Source organism: Lissotriton helveticus, chromosome 5_1 (assembly GCF_964261635.1).
Source record: "Lissotriton helveticus chromosome 5_1, aLisHel1.1, whole genome shotgun sequence".
NCBI classification, from domain to species: Eukaryota; Metazoa; Chordata; class Amphibia; order Caudata; family Salamandridae; genus Lissotriton; species Lissotriton helveticus.
This window is the reverse complement of record NC_136065.1, coordinates 133,613,426-133,639,880: the sequence shown is the minus strand read 5'-3', so window position 1 is coordinate 133,639,880 and position 26,455 is coordinate 133,613,426. Positions and strand designations below refer to the sequence as shown.

The window sequence follows — 26,455 nt, the reverse complement described above, 5'->3', positions numbered from 1 at the left end:
AAGAGATACTTTTAGCAATATCCCTACAGTTCCATCGGGTAAGGCCGCTGAGGAGGATTATCTACCTCTGGAATTTTATAAGCTATTTAAAGATCAGTTGATAGAACCATTTATATCGGTTACGCAATATATTGGAACTTATGGTACAGTGCCGGACCCTTGGAACCTAACATGAATAGTGTTCTTTAAAAAAAAAAAAGAACCCCCCTGAGGAGTCTGGCTCTTATAGGCCAATCTCACTCATTAACGCGGATGCTAACATTTTTGCAAAAATACTCACAACCCGTTTGGCTCCAGCTATGTGAGATTTGGTATCTGTCCATCAAAATGGCTTTATTCAGGGTAGAGATACCACTGCTCATATTAATACCGCTATCTCTGCTTTTGACCTTGCAGTAAAAAACAATATTCCCCTTGGTATGCTGCTTTTAGACGCAGAAAAGGCGTTCAACAGGGTAAATTGGGAGTTTCCATGGGCCATATTAATAAAGATAGCGATAAAAAGCTCTTTTAAACGTTGGATACAGGCCCTATATGACAAACCACAAGCCAAACTAATGTATTTAGGGTCCCAATCATTGTGTTTCCAATCTTTCGTGGTACAAGACAATGCTGCTCACTCTCTCCTCTTTTATTTGCCCTCTATATCGAACCGTTTATCTATGCACTACAATCCAATCTGCAAATTACACCATTGCTATATGGTGCAGTCTCGCTTAAAGTTATCGCCTATGCATACGATACAGCGGTTTTTACGACCGAACCAGCACGAGCAATAAAATTAATCGAAGATGAAGCAGCTGGGATTGGTGCCATATCAGGGTATAAACTTAACACTAATAAAACTCAAGTAATTCTTAATTTTAAGCCTTGGGCATCTATACGTGGTGTATGCTCTGCGGCCACTTACTTAGGGGTCAAAATATCTTTGCAGATTAATTTGATATTTGCTTTGAATTATGAACTCTTGATTAAAGACAAAGCTATTTTGTTGAAAAAAATGGCACAAACTACCAATTGGTATTATTGGTCGTTCCAATATTATCAAAATGAAAATAATATCAACGTTTTTGTATCTCTTCAGATCTATTCCTTTACGGGTCCCCCAGACTTTTTAAAAAAGATTAGAGGGTCTTTTTGGTAGCTTTTTTTGGGGTTATAAAAAAGCACGAAGAGCAATTGATCTGCTTAAACTCCCTTATGAGCCGAGGGGAATTGATTTTCCAGACTTTAAAATGTACTTTTGGTCTGCATTTGCTAGTCGTTTTTGGAGTCTACTAAATCCTACCTTCTTTCATCAACTTATGTTGGCAGAGAATAGTACTATGTACTTATAGAGAACTAATGATCCAAATTATTGTAAGCGTGTTAAATTTAAGACACTGCGAGATACTACATTTATTTGGGGGGCCATTCTATCTAGATGTGATCTAACATACCATCATGACAGACTCCCGCTATGGGGTAATCCAATGCTCCCGGAAATCTTTCAAGGCACTATTAGCAAATGCTGGGCTACTTATGGTATTACATCACTTGGCAATCTGTAGGACTACAATGGGTTTACTTCCTTCGAAAATGTACAACTTTTGTTTCAACTACCAGGTCACATGTTTTTTAAATACTTATAAATTAAGGACTATTTTTCGAAACAGCTAGAAATAATGAAAACAACCAATTTAGAGATCCCGGATACTTTATACCAGGAAAAAAGTCAAATCTTCTATCAGTCACATGTATACATGCCTTATTGGCTATAGAAAAGGAGATGGTAATAAACTAGCTGAACGCTGGAGTAAACTGTTGGGAGTAGGGATCATGGTAAACACTATAGAACATAGTTTAAATGTCATTAAGAATGCTGTACACTCCACCAATATAAGATTACAACAACGTCGCACTGTCTGCCTTGTCTATTATACACCAGAGTGAATTGCCAAGTAGGCCCTTTTGGGCTCTGGTAGTACTTGAGCAAAATATCCTAGATGTGACCTATTTGCGGCAGATATTATACATATGTTTGTAACTTGTCCTAAACTAGATAGTTACTGGCAGCAGGTGGGTCAAATATGTTCTCAGAAAATGGGGATAGATCTTTCTATTACGATTAAGGATATTATGTTGGGTCCCGAAAACATGAGTCATAGACAGGTCCGTCTACTATCGATTCTGTTGGTTATAGCTAGGCTGGTAATCCCTCGAGCTTGGATCAATCCGAATCCTCCACTTATAAGTGATTGGTGGTTGCTTGTTAGGGAAATATACAAGATGGAATACGCATTGGCAAATGTAAGGGGTGCTCAATCTATGATTAAATTAAATTCTATAAGGGGGCTCATATTTTAATGTATAGTACATTTGAACCAGGATGTATTTGTAACAGAGATCAAAAACTATTGTTTCCTTCATATATTTGTGCCTTAACTTTTCTGTTTGGTACCATCAATGAGAAACTTTTTGTTTTTGTTTTATATTTGGGATGTGTAGCTTTACTTTTTTGTTTACTGTTGATAAATAAAAATATTAAAAAAAATTTTTCAAAAAAAAGTGTGCATGTCACTTTGGTCAGCTGTCTTGTAATATCCAGCCAGACTTGCACACTTTAAACCACTCCAACCCAGCTGTCTTACACAGCTGTGTGGAGAGGAGGTGGTTTTGAGGGGATGAATACCTTCTTGTATTTGTGCGTATTGAGTGACTTCCCAAAACGCTACTGTACATCACACCAATATACAGCAATAGTACCTCCCTGACAAAGTCTAAGCTATTTTTGTTGAAACAAAAATGTCAAAACCTCTCCAACCAGCCTTCAATGCTCACTTCCACAGCAGAAAGAGTGCAGAAGGCCTGCATTTCTAGGTGGCCAATTTGAATACAATCTCCGTAAGAAACACTTACTGGTTCAGACTAGAATGCCATTCTGCACTGCTTCCACACATGTCCCTGCTATTCTATACCATATCTTTCTATGGAGACAGGTAAGACAGCTATTTACCTATTGAACTGTACCCCCACATTGGCAATGGGTCACACCACTCAACCTCTGGAACCCATAGCCTTTCTGGTCCCGAGAAGGCAGATTTTGGTGTTTACTCCCAATATGCTTTCAAAAAGGCATAACACACAAGAGAGCAGGGAATCATTTTTAAATTATCCATGGGGTAAGTGCCACCCTGTAGTGGCACTGAGCTATGTACACCCATTAATCCCAGTGGTCCGCAGAGTTTATCTGTCCTGCCCCCCCCCAGTAGGCAAATTGGCAAGTGTGTCTTCAATCTCCCACCTGGACAACCTTCTCACCCCCGGGGGAAAAACCTGAGATTTACCTGACTCTGCCCCCATGTTGCTTAAAACCCACAAGATATTGGGTGGATGACCTTGTTTTGGGCTGCCCCGCTTACCCCAGCCCAGGACAGTCTTATTGCCCTCCTTGGGGAGAAGATTGGAGAATTATCCCCAATTGCCCACGAAGGGACATAAAACCCAATAAAACCACAAGGGTAAAAAAATACTTTTAAAAGGTTATAGGGTGTGTAGCTTGCCTATCCTGAAATTACTGCCTGCTCATCCATAGACCCTAGACAATTCTTCTGTTCTTTGGGCAGACAGACTGGGGTATTGCCCTACTCTGCCAGCCTACATGTCAAACATATGCCGAAGGAAATCTCAATTCCTGCAGTATTTGGGCTCTAGATCAGCTGCTACCCAGAGAGCCCAACCAACCCTGGGCATTTCTGAAACCTATAGGCCCAGTTGAATTCAGGGAGTTGTGGCTTGCCTGGATATCAGCACAATATCTTACCCAGGGTGCTCTGTGAGCGGCAATTACCTCTCACTTGCCATGGGTGATCGCTGCAGTGTTTGGACACTAATGAGTCTGCACTGAGGGAATCCTATCAACCTTTAGCATTTCTGAACACTGGAGATGCAGGGGAATGAAAGGTGGTGTAGCTGGTTGGGATCCCAGTACAATGTCATACTCAGAATACCCTGCAAACAACAACACCATACCTACACACACTTTGTTTTGTCTCTCTTTCCATGGCGGATGAGTGCAAAATTTTGGCCCAGACTTGACCTTCACCCAAGGAACCCTACCAACTCTGGACATTTCTGAAAACTGGAGAGAAGTGTTAGACTGATATCCTTGGTGTGGTATTACCCCAAACTTTTTGCCTTCATCCATCCTGTTTTCTGAATTTATTTTTGTTGGCATTGGGACTCTATACATTTTAACACTGTCAACCAGTGCTAAAGTGTTTGTGCTTTCTACCTAAAACATGGTATAAGTGATCCACATCTCATTGGCACATTTAATTTACTTGCACTTCCCTAGTATATTTTACTACATGTACCCAGGGCCTGTAATGTAAATGAAATGTTACTATCAGACCTGCAGCACTCATTGTGCCACTCACAAAAGTAGCACTTTGAAACATTTCTTTAGGCTGCCATTGCAGCCTGTCGTGCAGTTTCAAAGCCATTTCAAAATGGCAGAAAAAATCCTCCCTATTTTCACTTTTTCTTTTATTTCAACAGTTAGTTTCTTTGGGAAACCCAATAGCAATCTACACAAACGACTTTTGCTTAATTCAGAATTCTATAAACTTTTTAGAAATCTATAGATTTCCAAATTCACTCATAGGTTTCACACCTTCCCCCCCCCACAAACTGCAAATAGGTCGAAACTGTAAAAATAAGAAATATTGCCCACCACTTAGCAAATTGCAAGAACGGTGGTGAAAAGGGTAACTATTAATTATGCCGGTTTCTGAAAGCTGGAAAGAGTGTGATCTTAGCACAGCGGACCTTTTGTGGACTCCATTTTAGAAAAAAACATGCACTCATTAAAAAGCAATGCTCTCCATTTGAAAAAAAGAAAATAATATATATTGCAGGGGTCCATATTATGTAGAAATTCCCACCTCCCAGAGGATATCTGTGCATTTGTTCAGAAAAAAACTTCCAAAGTGGGAGTTTGTTTCATTTGAAGTCAAAGTAATTGTCCCGGTGTGCATGGATGCTGAGCCAGGGGTTACTACTGATAACCCACTGGAGGCAAGGCCAGACTGGGAACCCAAAGCATTCCTCGCAATTTTGTTGAACCAGCCTCAGGGAAGTGCAAGTGTGAAGCACTGCTGCTTTTGTTAATGGGGTACAAAAGGGGGTGGTGATGGACGGAGCATCTGAACCAAACAAACACTCACACCCAGTCAAAAGATCTGGGTTTGATCCATCACCGTTCTTTAGCCCACTCTGCCACCCCAGTTCAGACATGGCTATATGCAAATCAGTCTGACCCTGTGCCTCATGGGAACAGTCCAGCCCGAACTGCCAAGCCATGCCTTCCCTGGACTGGAAACAAGCTTCCGAGGACCGGTTTCTGGCATTGCAGCCGTCTTCAGCCCGGCTTGCTTGAATCCAGTGGCAAAGTGAGCAAGGGACTCACGTCTGAGCATACCCTGCCACACTTATGCCGGCCAAAGCGGTACAAAAGGGGCTGGTGATGGACAGAGCATCTGAACCAATCAAACACTCACACCCAGTCAAAAGATCTGGGTTTGATCCATCACCGTTCTTTAGCCCACTCTGCCACCCCAGTTCAGACATGGCTATATGCAAATCAGTCTGACCCTGTGCCTCATGGGAAGAGTCCAGCCCGAACTGCCAAGCCATGCCTTCCCTGGACCGGAAACAAGCTTCAGAGGACCGGTTTCTGGCATTGCAGCCGTCTTCAGCCCGGCTTGCTTGAATCCAGTGGCAACGCCGCCATAAGTATGGCAGGGTATGCTCAGACGTGAGTCCCTTGCTCACTTTGCCACTGGATTCAAGCAAGCAGGGCTGAAGACGGCTGGAATGCCAGAAACCGGTCCTCGGAAGCTTGTTTCCGGTCCAGGGAAGGCATGGCTTGGCAGTTCGGGCTGGACTGTTCCCATGAGGCACAGGGTCAGACTGATTTGCATATAGCCATGCCTGAACTGGGGTGGCAGAGTGGGCTAAAGAACGGTGATGAATCAAACCCAGATCTTTTGACTGGGTGTGAGTGTTTGATTGGTTCAGATGATCCGTCCATCACCACCCCCTTTTGTACCACTTTGGCCGCCATAAGTGTGGCAGGGTATGCTCAGACGTGAGTCCCTTGCTCACTTTGCCACTGGATTCAAGCAAGCCGGGCTGAAGATGGCTGGAAAGCCAGAAACCGGTCCTTGGAAGCTTGTTTCTGGTCCAGGAAAGGCATGGCTTGGCGGTTCGGGCTGGACTGTTCCCATGAGGCACAGGGTCAGACTGATTTGCATATAGCCATGTCTGAACTGGGGTGGCAGAGTGGGCTAAAGAACGGTGATGGATCAAACCCAGACCTTTTGACTGGGTGTGAGTGTTTGATTGGTTCAGATGCTCCGTCCATCACCACCCCCTTTTGTACCGCTTTGGCTGCCATAAGTGTGGCAGGGTATGCTCAGACGTGAGTCCCTTGCTCACTTTGCCACTGGATTCAAGCAAGCCGGGCTGAAGATGGCTGGAATGCCAGAAACCGGTCCTCGGAAGCTTGTTTCCGGTCCAGGGAAGGCATGGCTTGGCAGTTCGGGCTGGACTGCTCCCATGAGGCACAGGGTAAGACTGATTTGCATATAGCCATGTCTGAACTGGGGTGGCAGAGTGGGCTAAAGAACGGTGATGGATCAAACCCAGATCTTTTGACTGGGTGTGAGTTTTTGATTGGTTCAGATGCTCCGTCCATGACCACCCCCTTTTGTACTGCTTTTGTTAATGGGGGCCGATATCGTAGCACTGCTGCAAAACTGCGCCCCAGTAGCAAAACCTGCCTGACCATTGCAAAACCAGCCTCCACCCTTCCAGCCTCCGGGGAAAATGCCCGATGCCCGCTATGAACAGTCTGGCCCTGCCAATAGCAACCCAGAAATTTGTATGACTAAATAGAGCAGGGTGACGGCATCCAGACACCAGTTAGATATTTGGTTAGTGGTATTCAATGTTTGCATTCAGTTGAGTAAAAGACAGATTTCCTTGAAGATTCAAAAGCTCAAAACAATCTGCTTAGTCATTGATATAAGCCAATTGGAGCAAGAGTCAGATTTCATTAATGGTTCAGGTGCTCACAATGGCCAGCCAACATGTGTTCTTTCAAAGCAGTGTATCATTAATACCTACCCTAAATTGAATTGAACATGTGAGCAAAGAGATCTAATCAAATGTGCTACAGTGAGGTTCTGTAAAAGTTATATTTTTGCCCAAAGTTTTTGAGGAAAATGGGGACATAGTGCAATTTATATTTTACAGAACATTTTCACATGAATCTGCCAAGTTCTGTCCATCATTCTGATCATTGCTTAATTTGTGCTGGTGCTCAGCATCGCACTTAGGGGCATATTTAAAAGCCCTGCGCCCTACTGGAACGTCAGTTTTTGGGATATTACGGTGGCGCACAGGGCTTAGCCATATCTATGAAGCCACCCTGAATGGTTTTTCATGACCTTGTAGATATGGAGTAAGGCAAGGCAGCACAAGCCACTGCTTTGCCTTACTCTGCGTGAAGAGGCATTCCATGGGTGTTGCTGTGGGTGTTTCCACTCAACACCCATGGAATTGACGCTACCCCAGCTTTACATGGTTTTTCATGACCTTGTAGATATGGAGTAAGGCAAGGCAGCACAAGCCACTGCTTTGCCTTACTCTGCGTGAAGAGGCATTCCATGGGTGTTGCTGTGGGTGTTTCCACTCAACACCCATGGAATTGACGCTACCCCAGCTTTACATGGTTTTTCATGACCTTGTAGATATGGAGTAAGGCAAGGCAGCACAAGCCACTGCTTTGCCTTACTCTGCATGAAAGAGGCATTCCATGGGTGTTGCTGTGGGTGTTTCCACTCAACACCCATGGAATTGACGCTACCCCAGCTTTACAACATCAGGTAATCCTGGGACAGTGCCAAAATTTTGCACCTCCGTAGAGCAGGCATAATGAGGAGAAATGGTAAAATGTCTCCTGTTTTTCCTCTTTTTATATGTGCTGCATTCTGCAACACACATAGAAAAGGCAAAGCGCCTCTCATGATTGCTTTTGTGCAGGCAGGTGCTCCTTCCTGCACAAAACAATTGTGCTAACAACAGCGGCTCCAAAATGTGCGTCGGCCCTGGCTGAAAGGACAGGAATGCACCGTAGCTTGTAAATACAGTGAATTCCCGTCCTTTTGAATAGGTGTAGGGTTAGCGCAGCAAAATGATTTGCAACACTGCTCTATGCCAGTTCCATGTAAATGAGTCCCTAGATGTTTTAAAACTTGAAACAATTATAGAAACTCAGGGGTATATTTACAACGCCCCTGCAGCACATCAATGCTGCTGGAGCATCACTTTTATGACGATCAGGTGTTCCATGGGTCTTACTGTGGGTGTTCTCACCAACACCCAGGGAACTTGACACATTCCCAGATTTTCACTGTTCCTCAATCCTGGGAATGTGTCAGATTACTACACCTTCACAGGGGAGGCATAAAAGTGGTGCGACGAAGAGAAATACCTTAATTTCTCCTTGCTTTTGGCATTCTGCAGCTCACATAGAAGAAGGAAACACCATCAATGATTGTTTATGTGCAGGAAGGTGTCCCATCCTGCACATAAACAATACTCCCTGCAATGCAGGGGCCCTTTGACCATGGTGCAAGAGTTCCTGCGTTGGCGCTGGACAGCCTATTGTGTGCCAGCACAGGAATGCATCGTATTGCTGTAAATATGACACTTCCTAACACTTTCCTTATGAGGCAGTTCGGCGTAGCAAGATAGCTTGCAGTGCCACGCTGCGTCATTTTCTTGTAATATGCCCCCTTTTCCACATAGTGGCAGTGTCACTCTATTGGTAAAAAAGCACATAAGCAAAGTGTTTAGCAAGTCAATATATGCTTAAAATATTAATAATACCAAGATGCTCAGGTCATTCGTGCAGTTTTTGGTCACCTATTATGTTCCTAATAGCACATTTGCAGTACTGTTATGGCAAATAGATGTGGCTCGACTAGTTTTTTGACGTGCCTGCAAAGACCATAGGGGGTGCAAGAATTAATGGCCTCCTGAGAAATATCTTGGGCGCTGACACTTATTACTTTACATAGTCGTTATAGCAGGTGGGTGTTACCAGGGTTCACACACAATTTGTCAGGACCCATTTTGGCTTGGCACAACCAAAACGGTGGTTTCACCCACATACCACCTGTTCCAAGGTAGGTATGTGTGATTGGTTTGTGCTCTCTTTTTTTGTTCATATAGATTTATAGGGTGAGTACGTCCCCAAGTTTTGTTTAGGACATCATGTATACAGATAGGGTTGAGTACGCGTTTGCAGTAGTCTTTTCTTCTTTATTTGAAGACATGTGCAACAATACAGGTCAGGTAATCTCTGCGGTCTGAAGGACTAACATATCACAGAGATTACATGACATACAGAAGACGCTTCATTTTGCCACTTCGGCTGTTTACCTAATTAGAATACAACCAACTAACAAAGATTTTTCTGCCTTGAGAAAGCCCTGGCCTGCTGGCCCCTGGGTGAAACACGTGTCGGCTGTTTCATACTTATTATTTTAACAAATTAAGTACTTGTTCTGACGTTCGTACAAACACATTTTGTTTTATGCAGCGTTGTGATTTTAATCGCTCTGCACCTAAATGCAATGCCCATGGAACAAAGGAACTCATGGGCTCATGCAGTGTCTGCTACCCAGATTCATTACACATGTCATTGTACAAGTAATATTCTCTCATACCTTAAATAAGTTTAATAATAATGTGTTCAATTTCTAAATAATGTACGGATTCGGCAAGTTGAATTTCTTAGCAAGTGAGAATGCAACACATCTTATGAAGCATCCCCCAAGTCACAATATGGTTCATGTGTATTAGGTAAAACCCCACCTTAATTGCTACCAAATTGCTGATGGCATGCTGATGAAATGCTGATGAAGGTTAGTGCTGACAAAAAGTCCCTATTGTTCAAAGTCACAAAAACAAAAAACAATAGAACAAACACACAGGTCCGGTATCCAATCCTGGGTCAGAGGTAAATAAATTAAATAGTTTTATCTTTTGCCAAACTAAAAACCATAATACAATCCAATTTTTAAAATACAAGGAATCACACATAAAATGTAAAATATTTAAGGGTTTGAATCTTATTATTATGTCTGCAGTTATTGGTTGGCAAAGGCGGAAGAGCAGCTTCAGGGAGTTAGTCAGAGAAGAAAAAGTAAGGTGTCAAGGGTACAGAGAGGTAAAAGGAACTTTTAGTGGGGGGACAAGTAGGACAACTCAAACAAACATTGAGAAAACCAACAGGTGTGGATTTTGTTGAGAGATTTTCTTTGATAATAGCTGAGGAAGTATTTTTGAACCCAGGAGTTCTACAAAGAAAATCCAACTATGAAGCAACATTACAGGATACAACAGTAAGAAATAGGTGTAGTGCTCCTTTGATCAATAGACAGTACTAGCAAGGGTAATCTGTCCCCTCGCAGAAGAGTATTATGGTATTGAATTGTAAAAGGAACTTTGTATAGAAAACGGTGAAGCAAAAAGGCATGATAAGCAAATACATATTAGTTACTTATGTCTGAATTGTCGCCTGATGTGACCTCGGTACCCCAGTAACATGTACCAGAACTGAAAGGAAATTTGTATTGTTGAAGAAACAATATAAGGGGAAAGTTTAGTAGCCATGAATAGTAAATCAAATAAGGTGGGTAGACATGTAGATATTGTCGTAAGGCAAATATGTATAAATCCTTGTGTGCTAGAAAAATGAGTATTATACATGAACATGGAGTAGATTTAGTATGCATGAAATAGTAGTGCAAGGGGTTTAGTTGTAATATGATGTTAATCCTTTTTAATGATAGTATTGTTGCCAAAGAATTGCGGTTTTGAACTGTTGTTTAGAATGGTATAAACATTTCAGTATTAGTGGAAACTGCATAGTTTATGTCCATAGATGATTTGCTTAAGGTAGAGTGGCTATCAGCAATTAATATTTAGTAGGTTTTGTTACCACAAGACTTGTATGTGAGGTTTAATAACAATGTGGTAATAGTAGTGGAAATAGAAAAAAGGGAACATTTTTCTTGCATTAAGAAAGCCTATGTGTGAACTTCTCTACTTTGTCAAATGGCAATATGACAATATTTTTGTTGCCTTTTGAAGAAAGTCAATGTACAAACCCATCCTTTTTCCAACAACATGTTTTCATGACTGCATATTAAAAGACATGATCATTCAACAGTAATTACTGAAACAAAACACACACTTCCTAAATAAAATGCAATAACTCAGCATTTAAAGTTGTCATCCTCACAAAGTAAATGCATCAAAGAACACATTGGACACAACTGTCATGTCACATCTGCAGTCGAACAAAAGGACGCAATGCCCCATCACCAAAATGTCGTGGGAACACAAATGGAACAACGTAACCATCCAGGGGATGCCAAGACCACATCTGAACCACCCATCCAAGCAATAGGAAACTATGAAGACTATATTAAAGCCAATGTCTGAAAAGGACTGACCTTATGCCTACCCTCCCTCTCTCTCTGGACTTCACCTTACTGCACTTTTTTAAAGAACTCATGGCATGGGGTCTTTCAGACAGCTAAAGCTGTCCAATTTCAAACCAAAAAAGGGGAAAACTACAGGGCACAGAATGAAGAAAGGGTAGAGGAATATGAAGGGAAGAGCAAAGGACCAAATCGAGTAGGAAGCAAACTGGGTGGTGATTGAGAAAGATATCGGGGGCACGCCAATGATGGGAAAAAAATGTAAGAAGAGGAAGAGGAGGAGGAGGAAGGGGATGACAAGGGCGAGGTGGATTTTGTTTTGTGGAAGGAGGTTGGGAGAGAATTTAAAGAAGGCCAACTACATGAGAAAGTGAGTAATGTACACAAAAGTAATAGTGCTGTTCAGTGGAGGGTATCCTTTCAACAAAGACCAAGGGAATAGAGATTTAATGGGATCTCAATGAAAACAAAGACTTGAGAGGACTTGTTAGATCCAAAAGGCATTAGTGAGTTTTGACAACCTGGAGAATGCTATTCGTTTTAAAGATTTTGGACAAAAGAGTTTGTCAGAAAAAGGATCCTCAGTTTTTTTCCCCTTAATGTCGCATCCAATTTTTCAATATATAATAGGCATCTGCTAGTCATTCTAGGCACTCATGTATACATGCTAAGAGAAAGAAACTGAAACACAACAATCCGGGCATCACCTGAGTATTATTACATTAAGAGATGGTATGGAGTTGAAATAAAGCACATCATGTGCCAGTGCAGCTGCACATATCACATGCACATCTGCTTTGGAAAGGACAGGATATTGTACCTTATCAAGCCGTAGACAACAGGGGGGTGCTTTTGTAGGCAGCAGGTGACACAGTGTGGGAGAGCTTCCAATGTAAGGTGAGTTGGGAGGGTACCCTTTGACATACCTACAGAGAAAACAGAAATTGACATAAGAAGAAAACACGATACAATACGACTTTACACATTTGTTAGTTTATTTTATTCTACTTATATTGTCGCACATGCCACATGGGTTGGGAAAGTTCCCTTCACAAAGAGTAGTGCAGGTCTAGGGCATAAAAAGTATGGGGGTATTTGGAGTTTAGAGGGGTCAAAGTGGCACAACTGAATTCCAAAGTGAATGGCAAGGGCCATTGCTGAAGGTATTTTCTGTAGGTCTAGGTGCTGGGTGAGTAAGAGGTAATGGCAGTGGCGGCTCCTCCGCTAAGGTTGAGAAGCCTCATCCCACTGCATTGCATCAGTGAAGGAAAGTAATGATAAAATGATAAGAACTTGATATTATTATCATTTTATTTGTTCCTTTCTGCTGTGGCAGCATAGGGGTGGTGTGGGGCTGCTCTGCTCGCAGGGCAGGGGAGGAATGGTGAGCACACTGAAATTTGCATTACGCATTAGACGGGTTGTATTGGGCTGACGAAACAGTCATGCTCACTTAGCATGATCTCCACCCAGGCTGCATTATAGAAACATTGATCCCAGGTAGAGCAATTTTGAAAATTACTATATTATTAGGCCCTATGGAATAATACTTTAGAAAAGGCAAATTATATGTATAGAATTAACATTGCTTTATATGTTTGGATTAAGGAGTTAGTAGTACCATTAGATGAGTGACTAACCAAAGGTGATTATTGCTCACGCCGTTTGGAACAAATCCTGTTTGTGAAATTCACGGGTCCCGTGATCTAGGAACCGGGAGCTCCGAAACGCATTGGGCTGTTTTGCTGCCGTATTGAAAATGCATTAAATTGCACGCTGTGCAAGATGAAGATAGAATTACGTTTGAGCACTGGAGACTTAGCTTAACATTCGGAGAGGAAGGTAATTCTGATATTCAGGTATGATCACAGAAGAAATTTAGTATTTTTCCACATATTTCGATTGTTTATAATATAGGAGCCCTGATGATGTCCCTAGGTGGGATGAAACGCGTAGGCTGTGCAAACGAATAATTGTTTTGTAGGATGTTGGATTACAAAACATTTCAGCACTTTTGGAAAAAAAAATTCTTGCAAATAAAGACCTGAACACGGAGCAGGCATCGGGATCTCATTATCCGGACTACAATATTTGATTGTCGATTGATTAGATGAACGTGCTCCTTCTTGACTATTTTTAAACTATGTAGTATGCTTGGTCTTGTGGCTAATATATGTCACATCAACCCCCGCCATAGGGCTATATCACACTTGTTATTATCTATTTTTGTGTTACATGATTTATTAGAACATTGGAATGTTGGGAGCTCCATTGAAAACAATGGAGTGCTCTGGGCTTCTAATGGCTGGTATAAGCCCGGAGCTCCAACATTCCAATGTTGTCGTTCACAGCTGTTGCAGTGAACAAAGGTCTCACAGAGCCCGAGGGGATTTCAATCCCCTGGTGCGCCATGAGGCCTTTGTTTTATTTGTTACAACATTCTGCCCTCTCGTGGAAGAATTTTCTATCTGCCTAGTAGCCCTCTGTAGCTGGGCTGTACCGGCATTAAAGTCCCGCTCCCTTGTTAAAGGCTGTCGCCTTCAGCTCAGGCCTTTAATGCTGGGAGTGGGCTATTAACTGCCGGTATAGCCCGCAATGGAGGGCTATATTAATTGATTTTGGGATTCTTTAGACAGAACATTTAAACATCATCCATTAAGTATTCATTTTTTGCTGGAGAGAGTAGATATGACCAACAGTGTTTTGAAAAATATGCTAATATTTAAAATGTGTTTATGCAACAATGTCTATTATTATACATCACATTTTAAATGCAAAGTTGTTGGAAATGGTCCTTTCGGCAGGGTTATTGCCAAACTTTTTACCTTCTTCCTTCTCTGTTTTTTACTTTGTTTTTGCTGGTTGTAGGACTCTGGGCATCACATCTTACCAGTGCTAAAGTGCATGTGCTCTGTGTCTAAAATATAATGGTATTTGGTTTCTCAATTATTGGCATATTTAGTAAGTCCCTAGTATGGTGCACTGTGTGGGCCTGTAAATCAAATGCTACTAATAGGCCTGCAGCTGTGATTGTGCCACCCACATATGTAGCTCTTCAACCATGTCTCAAGCCTGCCACTGCAGTGCCTATGGCTGCAGTTTTAAACTGCCATTTCGACCTGGCAAGTTCACCTACTTGCCAGAGCCAAACCTTACATTTAATGACATGTAAGGCACCCCTAAGGTAGGCCCTAGGTAGCTCAATGGGCAAAGTGCAGTGCACTTAAAAGGCAGGACATGTCCTTTGGTGTTTTTCATGTCCTGGACTGAGAAACTGCAAACTTCATTTTTCACTATACCAAGTGTATCTTCCAAATGGGAGCATATAGAAAATTGGAGTTTGGTGTCTCTGGACTCACTATTCAAGAACACATTTTTTAGTGAAGTTGTTTTTTAAATTGGAGGTCTGAAAATGACACTTTTAGAACGTTGACATTTTCTTACTTAACCACTCTGTGCCTCTGCCTGTTCCTAGAATACACGTCTCGGTTGGATGACAGTTGAGCTTTGTAAATTCACTCTAGACACACAAAGGGAGCTGGGGTGTGCCCTGCATATCGTGATGGCCCATCATCAGACTTATGAGCCTTCCTGCTAAAGTGTTTGGTGGAGCTGGCACTTTCACCTGAATAGATTCTGCATGTTCCTACACAAAGAGCTGCATACCCCCTGTAGTGTTTCTGGAGCGAGGGCCAGGAAGGGAAGGGTCTTGTGCACTACAAAGACCTTTCTTTGAAGTCTCCGTACTTCAAAGGCTAAAATGGGTATAAGTACTGGACCTCTGACACCAAATACTCAGAACACTTCTGGACTGAGGACATTCTACCAGGAAGAAGGAAAGCTGTACTGCCTGAAGGGACTGACAATTTGCTGCTTACTTTGCTGTCTTGTTGTGTTGGCATGCTGCTTCTCGCCTGGGAGTGAGAGGACTGGACTTTACACTCTGCATCCTGCTTTCCGAGGTTCCCCAAGGGCTTGACCCCTGTTGCTGAAGTCTCAAGGACATCAAGGTCTTCACCTGCATCATGCTACCATCACTGGGCTTCTTTGCTGTGAGTCATTTCCTGTCAAGTGGTGCCAAATCCGGTCCTGTGACCTTGAAGGTGAATTTGGTGTTGCAATAAAAAAAACAACGCTTCGACTCCAAGTGTCATTCCGGAACAGTTGCACCCCTGGGAAATCTATGCATTGCCACTGCTGGCACTGAAGCTGTGTACACCACTCGCCAAGTGTGCAACGCAACAATCTTGACTTTCAATGCAGCCTGACTTTGCTGAAGTACCTCCGGAGAATCACCACTACGTGAATCTTGAGCACCGCCTCACCGAAGGCTGTGACTCTGCGCTCTGAATCCGACGCAGCATGGTCCTGCATGGCTTTTGTTGGGCGCATCACCTTCAGCCTAGCGGTTCAACACAGTATCAACGCAGTGTGCTTTCAACATTGACACAATATTGAAACCACATAGCCTTCAGTAACTGAGGCCTTGCACAAGCTACCCATGCATCCATTCCTCTGCGCAACGCATTGTCCTGGAGCGGCAAAGCTTCAATGACCCTGCACTGCCTTATGGCATCAGCGTATCACCTCCCCTGCATAACGTATCATCCGGCGCAGCAAGGCTTTAACTACCCTGCACCGCCTTATGGAACTGACGCATCACCTGCACATGCGACACTTCACCTCCTCTGCGCCACGCATCGTCTTTGATTCCTGACGCGTCCAAGGTAGTGTTAGGGGGTCTACGTGATTCCTGTATCTAGCCCGTGCTGTCGGACTGAACTTTTGGATGTGTCCTGGTCAAGTATGAACAAATAGCCCCAGGTGGAGCTATAGACTTTGCACCCCATTTTAATTTATTCTTGCAAAATTCATATCTTGATTTTGTATGTTGGAGTTTTTTCTTTTTGGCCTTGTTTTGCTCAGGTAAATATTGGCTATTTTTCTAAACTAGTGTGGAGTACTTTTGTGCTGTTTTCACTATGTTACACTATGTGTCTGTGTATGCACAAATACTTTACACATTGCCTATTTAGTTTAGCCTCACAGCTCTGTGCCAAACTCCTAGAGGGTGAGAACAGGTAAACTTTTAGTATGTATGACTAAGATTGTGAGTCCCTATTTCAACAAAAGTGCATTCTAAAAAAATTAAAAACATATTCTAAAATGCCCTTTTCTTTTTAGGTCTCGTCCTATTCCATTCCGCAAGGAATGAATAGGACGAGACTATTGGGGCTCAACTAAGAGCTAAACTAAGCTCTGAAAAAAATGCGGTTTTCTAGAAGTGCATGTGGTCTCGTGACCGCGCTTCTATCTGCCTGCCTTGCATCACCACATGAAAGCCACTCACACTTCAAAGGCTCCGCTCCCCGCCCCCTGCCTGCACTTCGCACTCTCAGACTTCCCCTCCCACCTCCCACGGCCGCTCTTCCCATTCACGCGCTCGTTACCATTTGCTCCCGAGCCTCATTTCTCCTCCCCCACCCCTAATCACAGCAATGCCAAGAGCTTGTTTGTAAAAACTTACCTTATTTCAACCCTCCCTCATGTGCTACTTTTCCCTTCTTGCTACCCCGACCCATTCCTTCGCTGTCCACACCTGCATTATGTACAACATAAACAAAATGCATTGGCAGACCCAATGGGTCTCACAAGCGAAACCTATTTACTTTGCCAAGCATTTGTTTCACGTGGGTTTCTGGTTGACATTTAAAGCTCTAGCCAGGCGGCATTTACAAAGACGTGTTTGGTTATTGTATTCCTTCCCCTCGAAGCGATGAGAGGGGAGATGAAATGAAGCAAATGGAGCCTGGAAAGTTATGTTACTGTTCTCCTTACTATGACAATATATTCGGGATGTTGAATTGACTATGATTCTACCCGCGGTGCGTGCAAGCTCACCTTGTCTCACGGGAGAAAGAAATCGTCTCACGCGATCCTGACAACGTCGCAGTTCCAATTTGACAAATTAAAGGCAGTCAAATAGATGCATTCGTTTGATCCCCGTGACACCCTGTGAATCATCCAGTCTACTGTCTTGAAAGGTTTGAAGTGTCTGCACGGTTTGCTAGTTAGCCACCAGTCTTTGTTCTACCTCTGCTGGGCGCTCAGTTCGTTCAGAAGGGCATCTACATTTTGAGCACCGCCATACAATGGTAACAAAAGTCCAATTAAAGTTTCCGAGAAAGTGAGCCTCTTTTTTGTGTACGCAAATGCACATAGTAATTAGTCCATGAAAACTAACATACCGACCGATCATTCCTCCCCCTCCCCCCCCGTATTCCCACGGCCTTTATTTTCTGCATAATCCGGTTGTATAGGCACATTTGCTAAACAGAGGACTAGAAAGCCCAGCAACATTACATCGATAGCTAATTTCTGGCCTCCTTAGTTCTACACTCCACGCCACAATTTTAGGGCTCTTCGAATGGAATAGAATAGAGTGAGAGGGAACACAATTGTTTAAATAAAGAACTGGTTGGAGCCAGGTAACATAAAAGCCATTTAAAAGGCACAAACATGTAACCAAGGTCAACACAGCCTTAGGAAAGCAAATCGGTTATACTGAAATACGTAAATCGACCAGAGGTTTCCAAAAGCGACGCAGGAAAGAACAGTGACATCCTTTGGGTATTCCAGTGGCATAACCTATGGATTATAAACCTGAGACACTACATTGAATAGTGTCTAAGTGTCTATCGATTGTAGGAGGCAATTGACTTTCAAGGGTTATATATATATATATATATATATATATATATCCGCATGTCGATATGATGCATTATGGGATGGATAGTTCTGTTGAGGTGCAAGCACGCACTGGGAAGCTGACTTATCAACTAATGTTCACACACTATGGGCCTTATTTATGAAGGCCTTGCGCTGCCGGTGCGTCACTTTTTCCCATTTTAAAAGTGACGCACCGGCGGCGTAAGGACTTCATAAATAAGGCCCTATGTGTTTAGTTGCATTCCCGGAGAAGCGGCGGCCTCATTTACTAGCCAGATGGCTTTCATTTAAACCTGTTATTTTCGGAGATCTCAGAGACTGGGTTGACAGTGAACTTCTCTCTTAAAATGCAGGTCAGAGGCTAATTGCTGATGGAGGGGTTTCCAACGTTCACACATGGTTCACACCGGAGGTTTTACCAAGTGACTTTGGAGGGGATATTTATCGTCACGATTCTTTTTAATGTATTCATAATTTGCAGTTCGTTTTTAGGCATCATGAAATGAGGGTTTTGGCAGAACAAACGCATATACTATTAATTCACTACCAGGGCAGAGGGCTTGTTTTATTTATTTTGTGAAACAGATAGGCAATTCAAACAGTGATTAATATGCACTATGCTATGAATCTAGGTGTCACTCGGTTGACACTATGCACAGGAATTTGGCATATGTTTTACATGTTTTTTAGGTCGAGCTATTATAAAGCTCTGCCGTATTGTAGGGGAAACAACACTCTTGAACAAACGCATTCCTCCCAATGCATGTGCGGTATTGAAGCGTGACGCTTCGCCAGCGCGCACTTGGCCTCACTCACACCCCATATGCTCGTTCCCTCCCACTCGCTCACTCCCCTGATCCCCCCCACCGACTTCTTTTGCTCTTATCGTTACCTCTTGTTTTGCTTTTATGGTTACCTCTTGCCTGTATCACATCACCTCATTATATATTTTACCTTTCTTTCTCCTGCCCCTGTAACTTCTGCCCTTCATTTCTCCATCTTTGCCTTTCCATGTTTTCCATATTTCCCTTCCTACCAACACTTTCCCCTCTAACTTGGGACTCTCATATGCCTTTCGCCATTTGTTTCTCGCGGTGTCTCTCCCTTTTGCTTCTCTTACCTGTGTTTTTGTTTGTTTCATTTTATTGCTAAATCACTCTTTTTCCTTCTCGTTCTTTTTCCGCTTTGTCTCCCCCGTTCTCTTCTCTCTGTTCCACGCGGTCCCCCTCTCTCTTCACCCTCACCCCAGTGCTCTCTCCACGTCTCTCCCAGCTCACCGCAGCCTCACTGCCAGTCCCACAAGAAGAACGAGGCGGCCCTGGTGATCCAGAGCTGGTGGCGCCACGCCCAGTTCCACCGGCGTGAATGGCGCCGCGTGTGGGTGCTCTCGCAGTACACCCGGTGCCCCGTACATTAACTCTACAACTGTTAGATGAATATTTCTAACTCTACAGCTTGTTTTTCCTTTTGACTCAAATTGCGAGTTATATAATTTCACTGCTGGGGCTGGATTAAGAGTCTTGCGAACAGGGTATTTATTTAATGCGAATTTATATAGCGCAAACATTACCCGAAGGTGTCAGAGTGCTCCAGAGGTACTACATTCCAATTGCGATGGCATACCCTCTGCCCGCCTCATTTACAGTTGTGCCGGCAGGTAGTTTTCCAGTGGCAGAGCCAGATGTTAGCTCTTGTTACACTCTCCCCCTGAACCTCTTTCCGCAATGTATTGCCTTCCTTCAGGCCGTCATGCCTCAAAGCACAGCACTCTCCCTAGCGCCTCGCTGCCCCTTCCCACCTCCTCGTCAGCTTCCCTGCCCCCCCCAACCTTTCCTATCCCTCCTCTCCGCCCCATTCCGTCACAATTTCTCACTCCACTTTTGTTCTGGCGCCACCCAAGATCCCCTCTCCGCACTGCTGCATCTGTAAATTCAACCCCGCCCCCTTTCCTGCCAGGTTCTTCTCCCCTTTCACTTCTGCCCGTTTTTAATTATTTATTAAGTTGTGCACGTTTTATATTCAGTATGGCGCCCGCTTTTAATTATTTATTTAGTTGCATGCATTGCTTGTTTAGTGGAGCCAGCTTTTTACAAAAATGTGTTTGTGTTTGAGCGGCATCCAAGAGCACCTCGCCGCACTGTTTAAACCACCCTTTCCTGCCTGGTTCTCCTCCCCTTGTGCTTCCTGTGACTGCCCATAGTCCCCACAGCTGTTAGCACTCCGACTGTACGGCCACACAACAGCACAGCATCGCTCAACGCCACAGCATCGCTCAACGCCACAGCATCACTCAACGCCACAGCCTCCCTCAACGCCACAGCCTCCCTCAACGCCACAGCCTCCCTCAACGCCACAGCCTCCCTCAACGCCACAGCCTCCCTCAACGCCACAGCCTCCCTCAACGCCACAGCCTCCCTCAACGCCACAGCCTCCCTCAACGCCACAGCCTCCCTCAACGCCACAGCATCCCTCAACGCCACAGCATCCCTCAACGCCACAGCATCCCTCAACGCCACAGCATCCCTCAACGCCACAGCATCCCTCAACGCAACAGCATCCCTCAACGCACCAGCATCACTCAGCGCCACAGCATCACTCAGCGCCACAGCACCACTCAACGCCACAGCACCACTCAACGCCACAGCACCACTCAACGCCACAGCACCACTCAACGCCACAGCACCACTCAACGCCACAGCACCACTCAACGCCACAGCATCCCTCAAAGCCACAGCATCCCTCAACGCACCAGCATCCTTCAACGCAACAGCATCCTTCAACGCCACAGCATCCTTCAACGCCACAGCATCCTTCAACGCCACAGCATCCTTCAACGCCACAGCATCCTTCAACGCCACAGCATCCTTCAACGCCACAGCATCCTTCAACGCCACAGCATCCTTCAACGCCACAGCACCACTCAATGCCACAGCACCACTCAACGCCACAGCACCACTCAACGCCACAGCACCACTCAACGCCACAGCATCACTCAACACCACAGCACCACTCAACGCCACAGCACCACTCAACGCCACAGCATCACTCAACGCCACAGCATCACTCAACGCCACAGCATCACTCAACGCCACAGCATCACTCAACGCCACAGCATCACTCAGCATCACTCAGCACCACTGAAGGCCACAGCATCACTCAGCACCACTGAAGGCCACAGCATCACTCAGCACCACTGAAGGCCACAGCATCACTCAGCACCACTGAAGGCCGCAGCATCACTCTGTGCAACCATTCAACAACAACTGGTTCTAATATGTTTTCTCAATGTTTCAAGCTTTATTACAAATGTCACAAAAATATGTTAATATTTCACTTCTGTTCTTGGATTTTCATCACAATAAAATACACTGAACATAATCTTCCTAAAAGTTATTTACAAAAGTTTAAGCTATTGCCATTATAAATTACAATAACTTTTATTTAAGTATTAATTATTTAAAAAAATAAAAGCCATTGTTATTTGTAATATCAATACATGTAAGTAATGTAAATACAACACATATTGCATTACAAATGCTATAGGTGTCACGTTTGCGAAAGTTAAAACTATTGGCATTGTATTAATTTCGCTATTTTCAAAACCAACACATAAATAAAAAATGTGTCATTTACAATACCAATAGCTCAAACTTTCCTAATGCGAGACCTATTGCATTGCAAATGCTTGTTTAGTACATTGACAGTATAGAGTAGGTTTAACAAGACATATTTGATATTTGCTATTTACTATATACTAAGCGGGCCGCAGTATTCTGGACTACCTGCAATTTGTCCAAAGAAGCATCGTTGGCCGAAGCCAACAATGCATTGCAGTAGTCCAGTCGGCTCAGCACTAGAACTTGCATCAGTGTTTTCCATGTGGAGGATGGTAAAAAAGGAAATACTCTTCTTAGGAGAATGAGTATGTGAAAACATGTTCCTGCAGTGGTAGTGGCATGTGCCTCAAGCATAGGTTTCTGGTCAATGTGGACGCCCAGGTTCTTGACCAGTTTTCAGGGTCGGGGCCGAGCCCAATTTCTCAGGCCACGAACTGGGTGTCTAGCTTATTGCTGCGCCTCCAAATAACATGATTTCCAATTTCTATGCATTCTATATAAACAAAGAAAATAAAGTGCAATGTTGGACAGTGTAATTTTTTGCAGAGAGGGTTCTGCTTTCACACACTGGGGAGGATTCATTGGTAGATGCTGGCATTAAGGGAGGGCCTGCAAGGATGAGCTTGGCAGGTGTGATGCTTCTAAGGGAGGACTAGGTTAACCATCCATTTAACTTTCTTATTTTTTTAGGGAAGCTAAATAGCCTGCAAAATGAATTCTGTACTATGAGTTCCAGGAAATAATTCTAAGATAATACCACCTTTCTTTGATATACAAGCTTTGACAACAGTAGCACATTTTCAGTAGGAAGGCTTATCCATGGAATTTACAAAGAGGGGGAGATTCAGAGATGTGGGTCCTACACTGTTAAACTAGCTTGGAATTCTTAGGACTTCTACCTATGGTGAAAGTCCTCAATCCTTAACCTGAACTAGTAATCGAAAGCAGGTTACATTGCGCACCATGTGGTTGGTACCTTATTATGGATACTTTTGTTTCCTCCTTGTATCCAGTCTTGAAAAATGAAGACCCTGTAACTCATGGATGTTTGCACATACTCTGATTTAATTCTGATTAGAACATCAGAATGTGGAGCACTCCATTGCAGACAATGGAGTGCTCTGTGCTTCTACGGGCCGGTAAAAGCCCGCAGAGCAACATTCCCATATTTGATTAAACAAAGTCCTCGTGGAGCCCTAGTAGATTTCAATCTCCTCGGGCTCTTAGACACCTTTGTATAATTTGTTAGAACATTGTGCCCTCTAGTGGCACAATGTTCTAATAGCCTTATAGCCCTTCGTAGCGTCCCGCTCCCTTGTTACAGGCCCTCGCCTTCAGCTCGGACCTTTAACGCTGGAGCGGACCTTTAATAGCCAGTATAGCCCGCTATGGCGGGCTAAAAGGCTATATTATATTACAGCCCTTTTTAGTAATTGGCTAGTTTGGTCTTGTTCATATATTCACAAGCCATCCCCTTCTCAATATTCACATTATATGAGGTAGAATAACAACTGAACCAAGACCAAGCTATACCGTAAAATCGCATCCATGACTTCTCACACCGCACAGTGTGCTGCCTTGAATACCCCTCGGTATCCCACAAACCTCGATCAACATAATCAAACGAGCACCTTAATTTGCTTAGAAGTCATTGATTCGAGCCCTTCCCATGCCTTGATAATGGGAATCAGAGCTAATTCTCAGTGAGTAACAATTGTACTGATGCAATGTTTTTGGATAATTCCTCCATCCCTTATTGTCCCTGTTCCATCATTTTGCTATTTTAAGATGACACATTTCTCAACTCTTTTCAGCCTATGGTTGTCCACGTTTATCCAAAGGTATTTAAACAGCTGATGTAGTAAGCTACCCAGTAGTCTCATGTTATGGGTGTCATTACTCAGATATAAACAGGGATCTGCCAAAGTCAGGCTCCATCAGTCACCTCCCTCAGATTCACACTTCTAGGCAGACTGAATTAGCTGGACTGAGATAAGGGTTCTCAGCTCACAGGAGGGATTTGATGGACCTGCCTTGTAGAACTGGATGCAAGCTCAGATTGAAGCTATTTCTAATCCACCAATTAGAATGCAACCTAGCACATACCAGATGAGGATAAAAGCTTGGGACACAAGAAGAAATTAAAGGCCACCTCACCATTGGGTTTCAATTAAATAGCAGCATTCTGTGGTGAGCCTGAATTTCGGAAGTTGTATCCTCCTGTGTAATTCTAAGAGTTTCTCTGTAGGGAACAAAAGGGCAGAAACAATTGCAAAACTGGTGCCAGGTTGTTGTGCTTATCTCAGGAGCTAAAGTAAAAATATATTCTCCTCTGAATAAGACCTTTGGAATCTGGATCCTTTCTTTTCCCACTCAAGCAGTGCCTGGTTTTCTTTCTTAGGTGTGGGATTTGTCGCGTGTGGAGAGCACTCCTTCAGTATGAAATTTTAAAGGTCAGTTAAACAGCTTTCTAAAGGAGACATGCAGAGGCTTTCAACTTTGCCCAAGCAAGAGCCAGGGTGTGAAGTTCCTGTATCACTGTACACACAAGCATTTGTGCAAGTACCGCAGCAATAAACAAAGAACCAACATATCTCCCTTATTGGGCTGCAAATGAGATACTTGTCAAACAGAAGAAATCAGTAAGTTAAGGACACATTTCTGAGCACATTGTGCAACCTCTTTGAGTCCAGGATGACCCGACATAAAAATGTACCATACTTTTATTGATTTAAAAGTTAATTGGGTTGGGGTTGTATCAACACTCATTAATTATAGTGCTCTATAGTAGCAATCCTTTGTAAACAAGACCTAAATAATATCCGAGCTATTACTATATGTGCTGAATGTCAACACAAATTCGTACGCATTCATTTAGGCAAGACATCGCCTGCTGTCGAGCTTAGCATCACATTTGCAATCTTTCAAGATACATTTTGCCTTTATTTCTTACTCAAGGTGCTTTCCACTTTTCGATCTGTCTACAATCGGACCTTCCATCACCACCTGTGTTCGGACTGCTCACATGAGCGGAGGGAAAAACTCCCTACTGGGGTGAACCATGATGGACCTACTCCGTCACTAGGGGTGTGCGTAATTCATGTAATTTACTTCTGTGTGATTACGCGAAATTGCAGGAAGATTATGTGAAGTTACACAAAATGTAAACCGGTCACTTAGTGTGACATTTTAGTGCAGAATGAGTCCTTGTGTCAATTATAAATGCATCCTTACTTTAGATTTGAATGCTAGGACTTATTTTGTGCTAAAAAATTTGCTCAAAAAACAAAATTGTTCTAAGTAATATCTGCTCATATTCTGCTTGATTGCGTGGTTAAAGCGACATAACTACACAGTGTCGTTGAATGTTTTAATTTCAGAAATTTCACATATCAAGCATAAAACAAGGGGCATATTAGCAACAACGTGCGACAATTATCGCAAACCACGCTTAGTGCGATTTTTTCTAGGCGATAAAAAATCCAGCGATATCGGTGAATCCCATTTATAACGTGAGATTTCTAGCAATAAAAATCCTATCGCTAAGGAAAATCTTGCTAAAAGGCAGGTGGGGACTTAGCCATAATAGTCTCTGGGAGGTGGATTCTATGGCTGTCAGGTTTTTACCAGGTGGAAAATCCTGGCGCTAATCGCGGTTAGCGTGCGTTTTTTTATCGCGTCACGGGTATTGCTAATAGGTGATAGCTGTGTTAGCTACCAGTTTGGGTACGCCGACCTTGCATGTCATTAGCGATAAATATAGCTGACATGCAAAGCGGGACCCAAACCGGTCGCTATCGCCTGGAAGCTGTCGCTAACTGCTGTTAGCAAGAGCTCGGTAATTGGGCGATAAAAAAAATGCCGCTTTATCGGCAAAAAGTGCCTCTAAAGCGGCAATAACGCCCTTGCTAATATGCCCCTAAATTTCCAAAATGATATTACGCCACTGTGATCTAAGTTGTACCCAGGCCTAACCATGCGGTTACCATTTCCTCCCTTTCTCCTTGCATAATTCCCTGCTTTGACATCCCCCTCAGGCTTGTTCAAATCATCCAGATCTTGACATGCTCTTGACAACTACATTTGTCTGCTAAAGCACTTTATGACCATTTTTGCCATGGGCCTTGCCCCCCAGTTGTTCCTCTCACCACCTTATGTCCCCAACTCTTACTCCAAGGGTTCCAATGCTGCTGCTGCGAAACTATTAGAGGGACTGTTCCTGTGCTCATTACCCTTGTGACAAGGGCTTGCAAGGTCCTTGCTAGGGGTAACAAAGTGCAGTAATAACTTCTATGGCTTATGGACCAGTTTTCAGTGGTAAGGCTTGTAACTTGCCACTGTGCTGACAGTAAGTTAGTGTAGTGTGTTTCAGCCTACCTACCCTCCCAGCAGGAACCTGTATGCACAAATTCATCCTGCTTAGAAAGAAGGAGTGATAATGAGAAGGAAGAAGATATATATCCATACTAATATAATAAAGAGAGAGCCCAAACCTTTGAGGCGGGTAATCTCAGAAACCACAGCACGAATCACAACACCCAATACAGC

General features: G+C 43.4%; 1 protein-coding gene across 1 annotated transcript in view; it reads right to left on the bottom strand.

Moving 5' to 3' along the window:
• Window positions 1-26,455, bottom strand: part of KCNT1 (potassium sodium-activated channel subfamily T member 1) — a 739,470-nt gene that overhangs the window by 97,562 nt on the left and 615,453 nt on the right. The window contains exon 20 of the mRNA XM_078640347.1: window positions 12,382-12,487. Coding sequence (XP_078496473.1) covers window positions 12,382-12,487 — 106 coding nt within the window. The remainder of the gene's footprint in view (window positions 1-12,381; window positions 12,488-26,455) is intronic.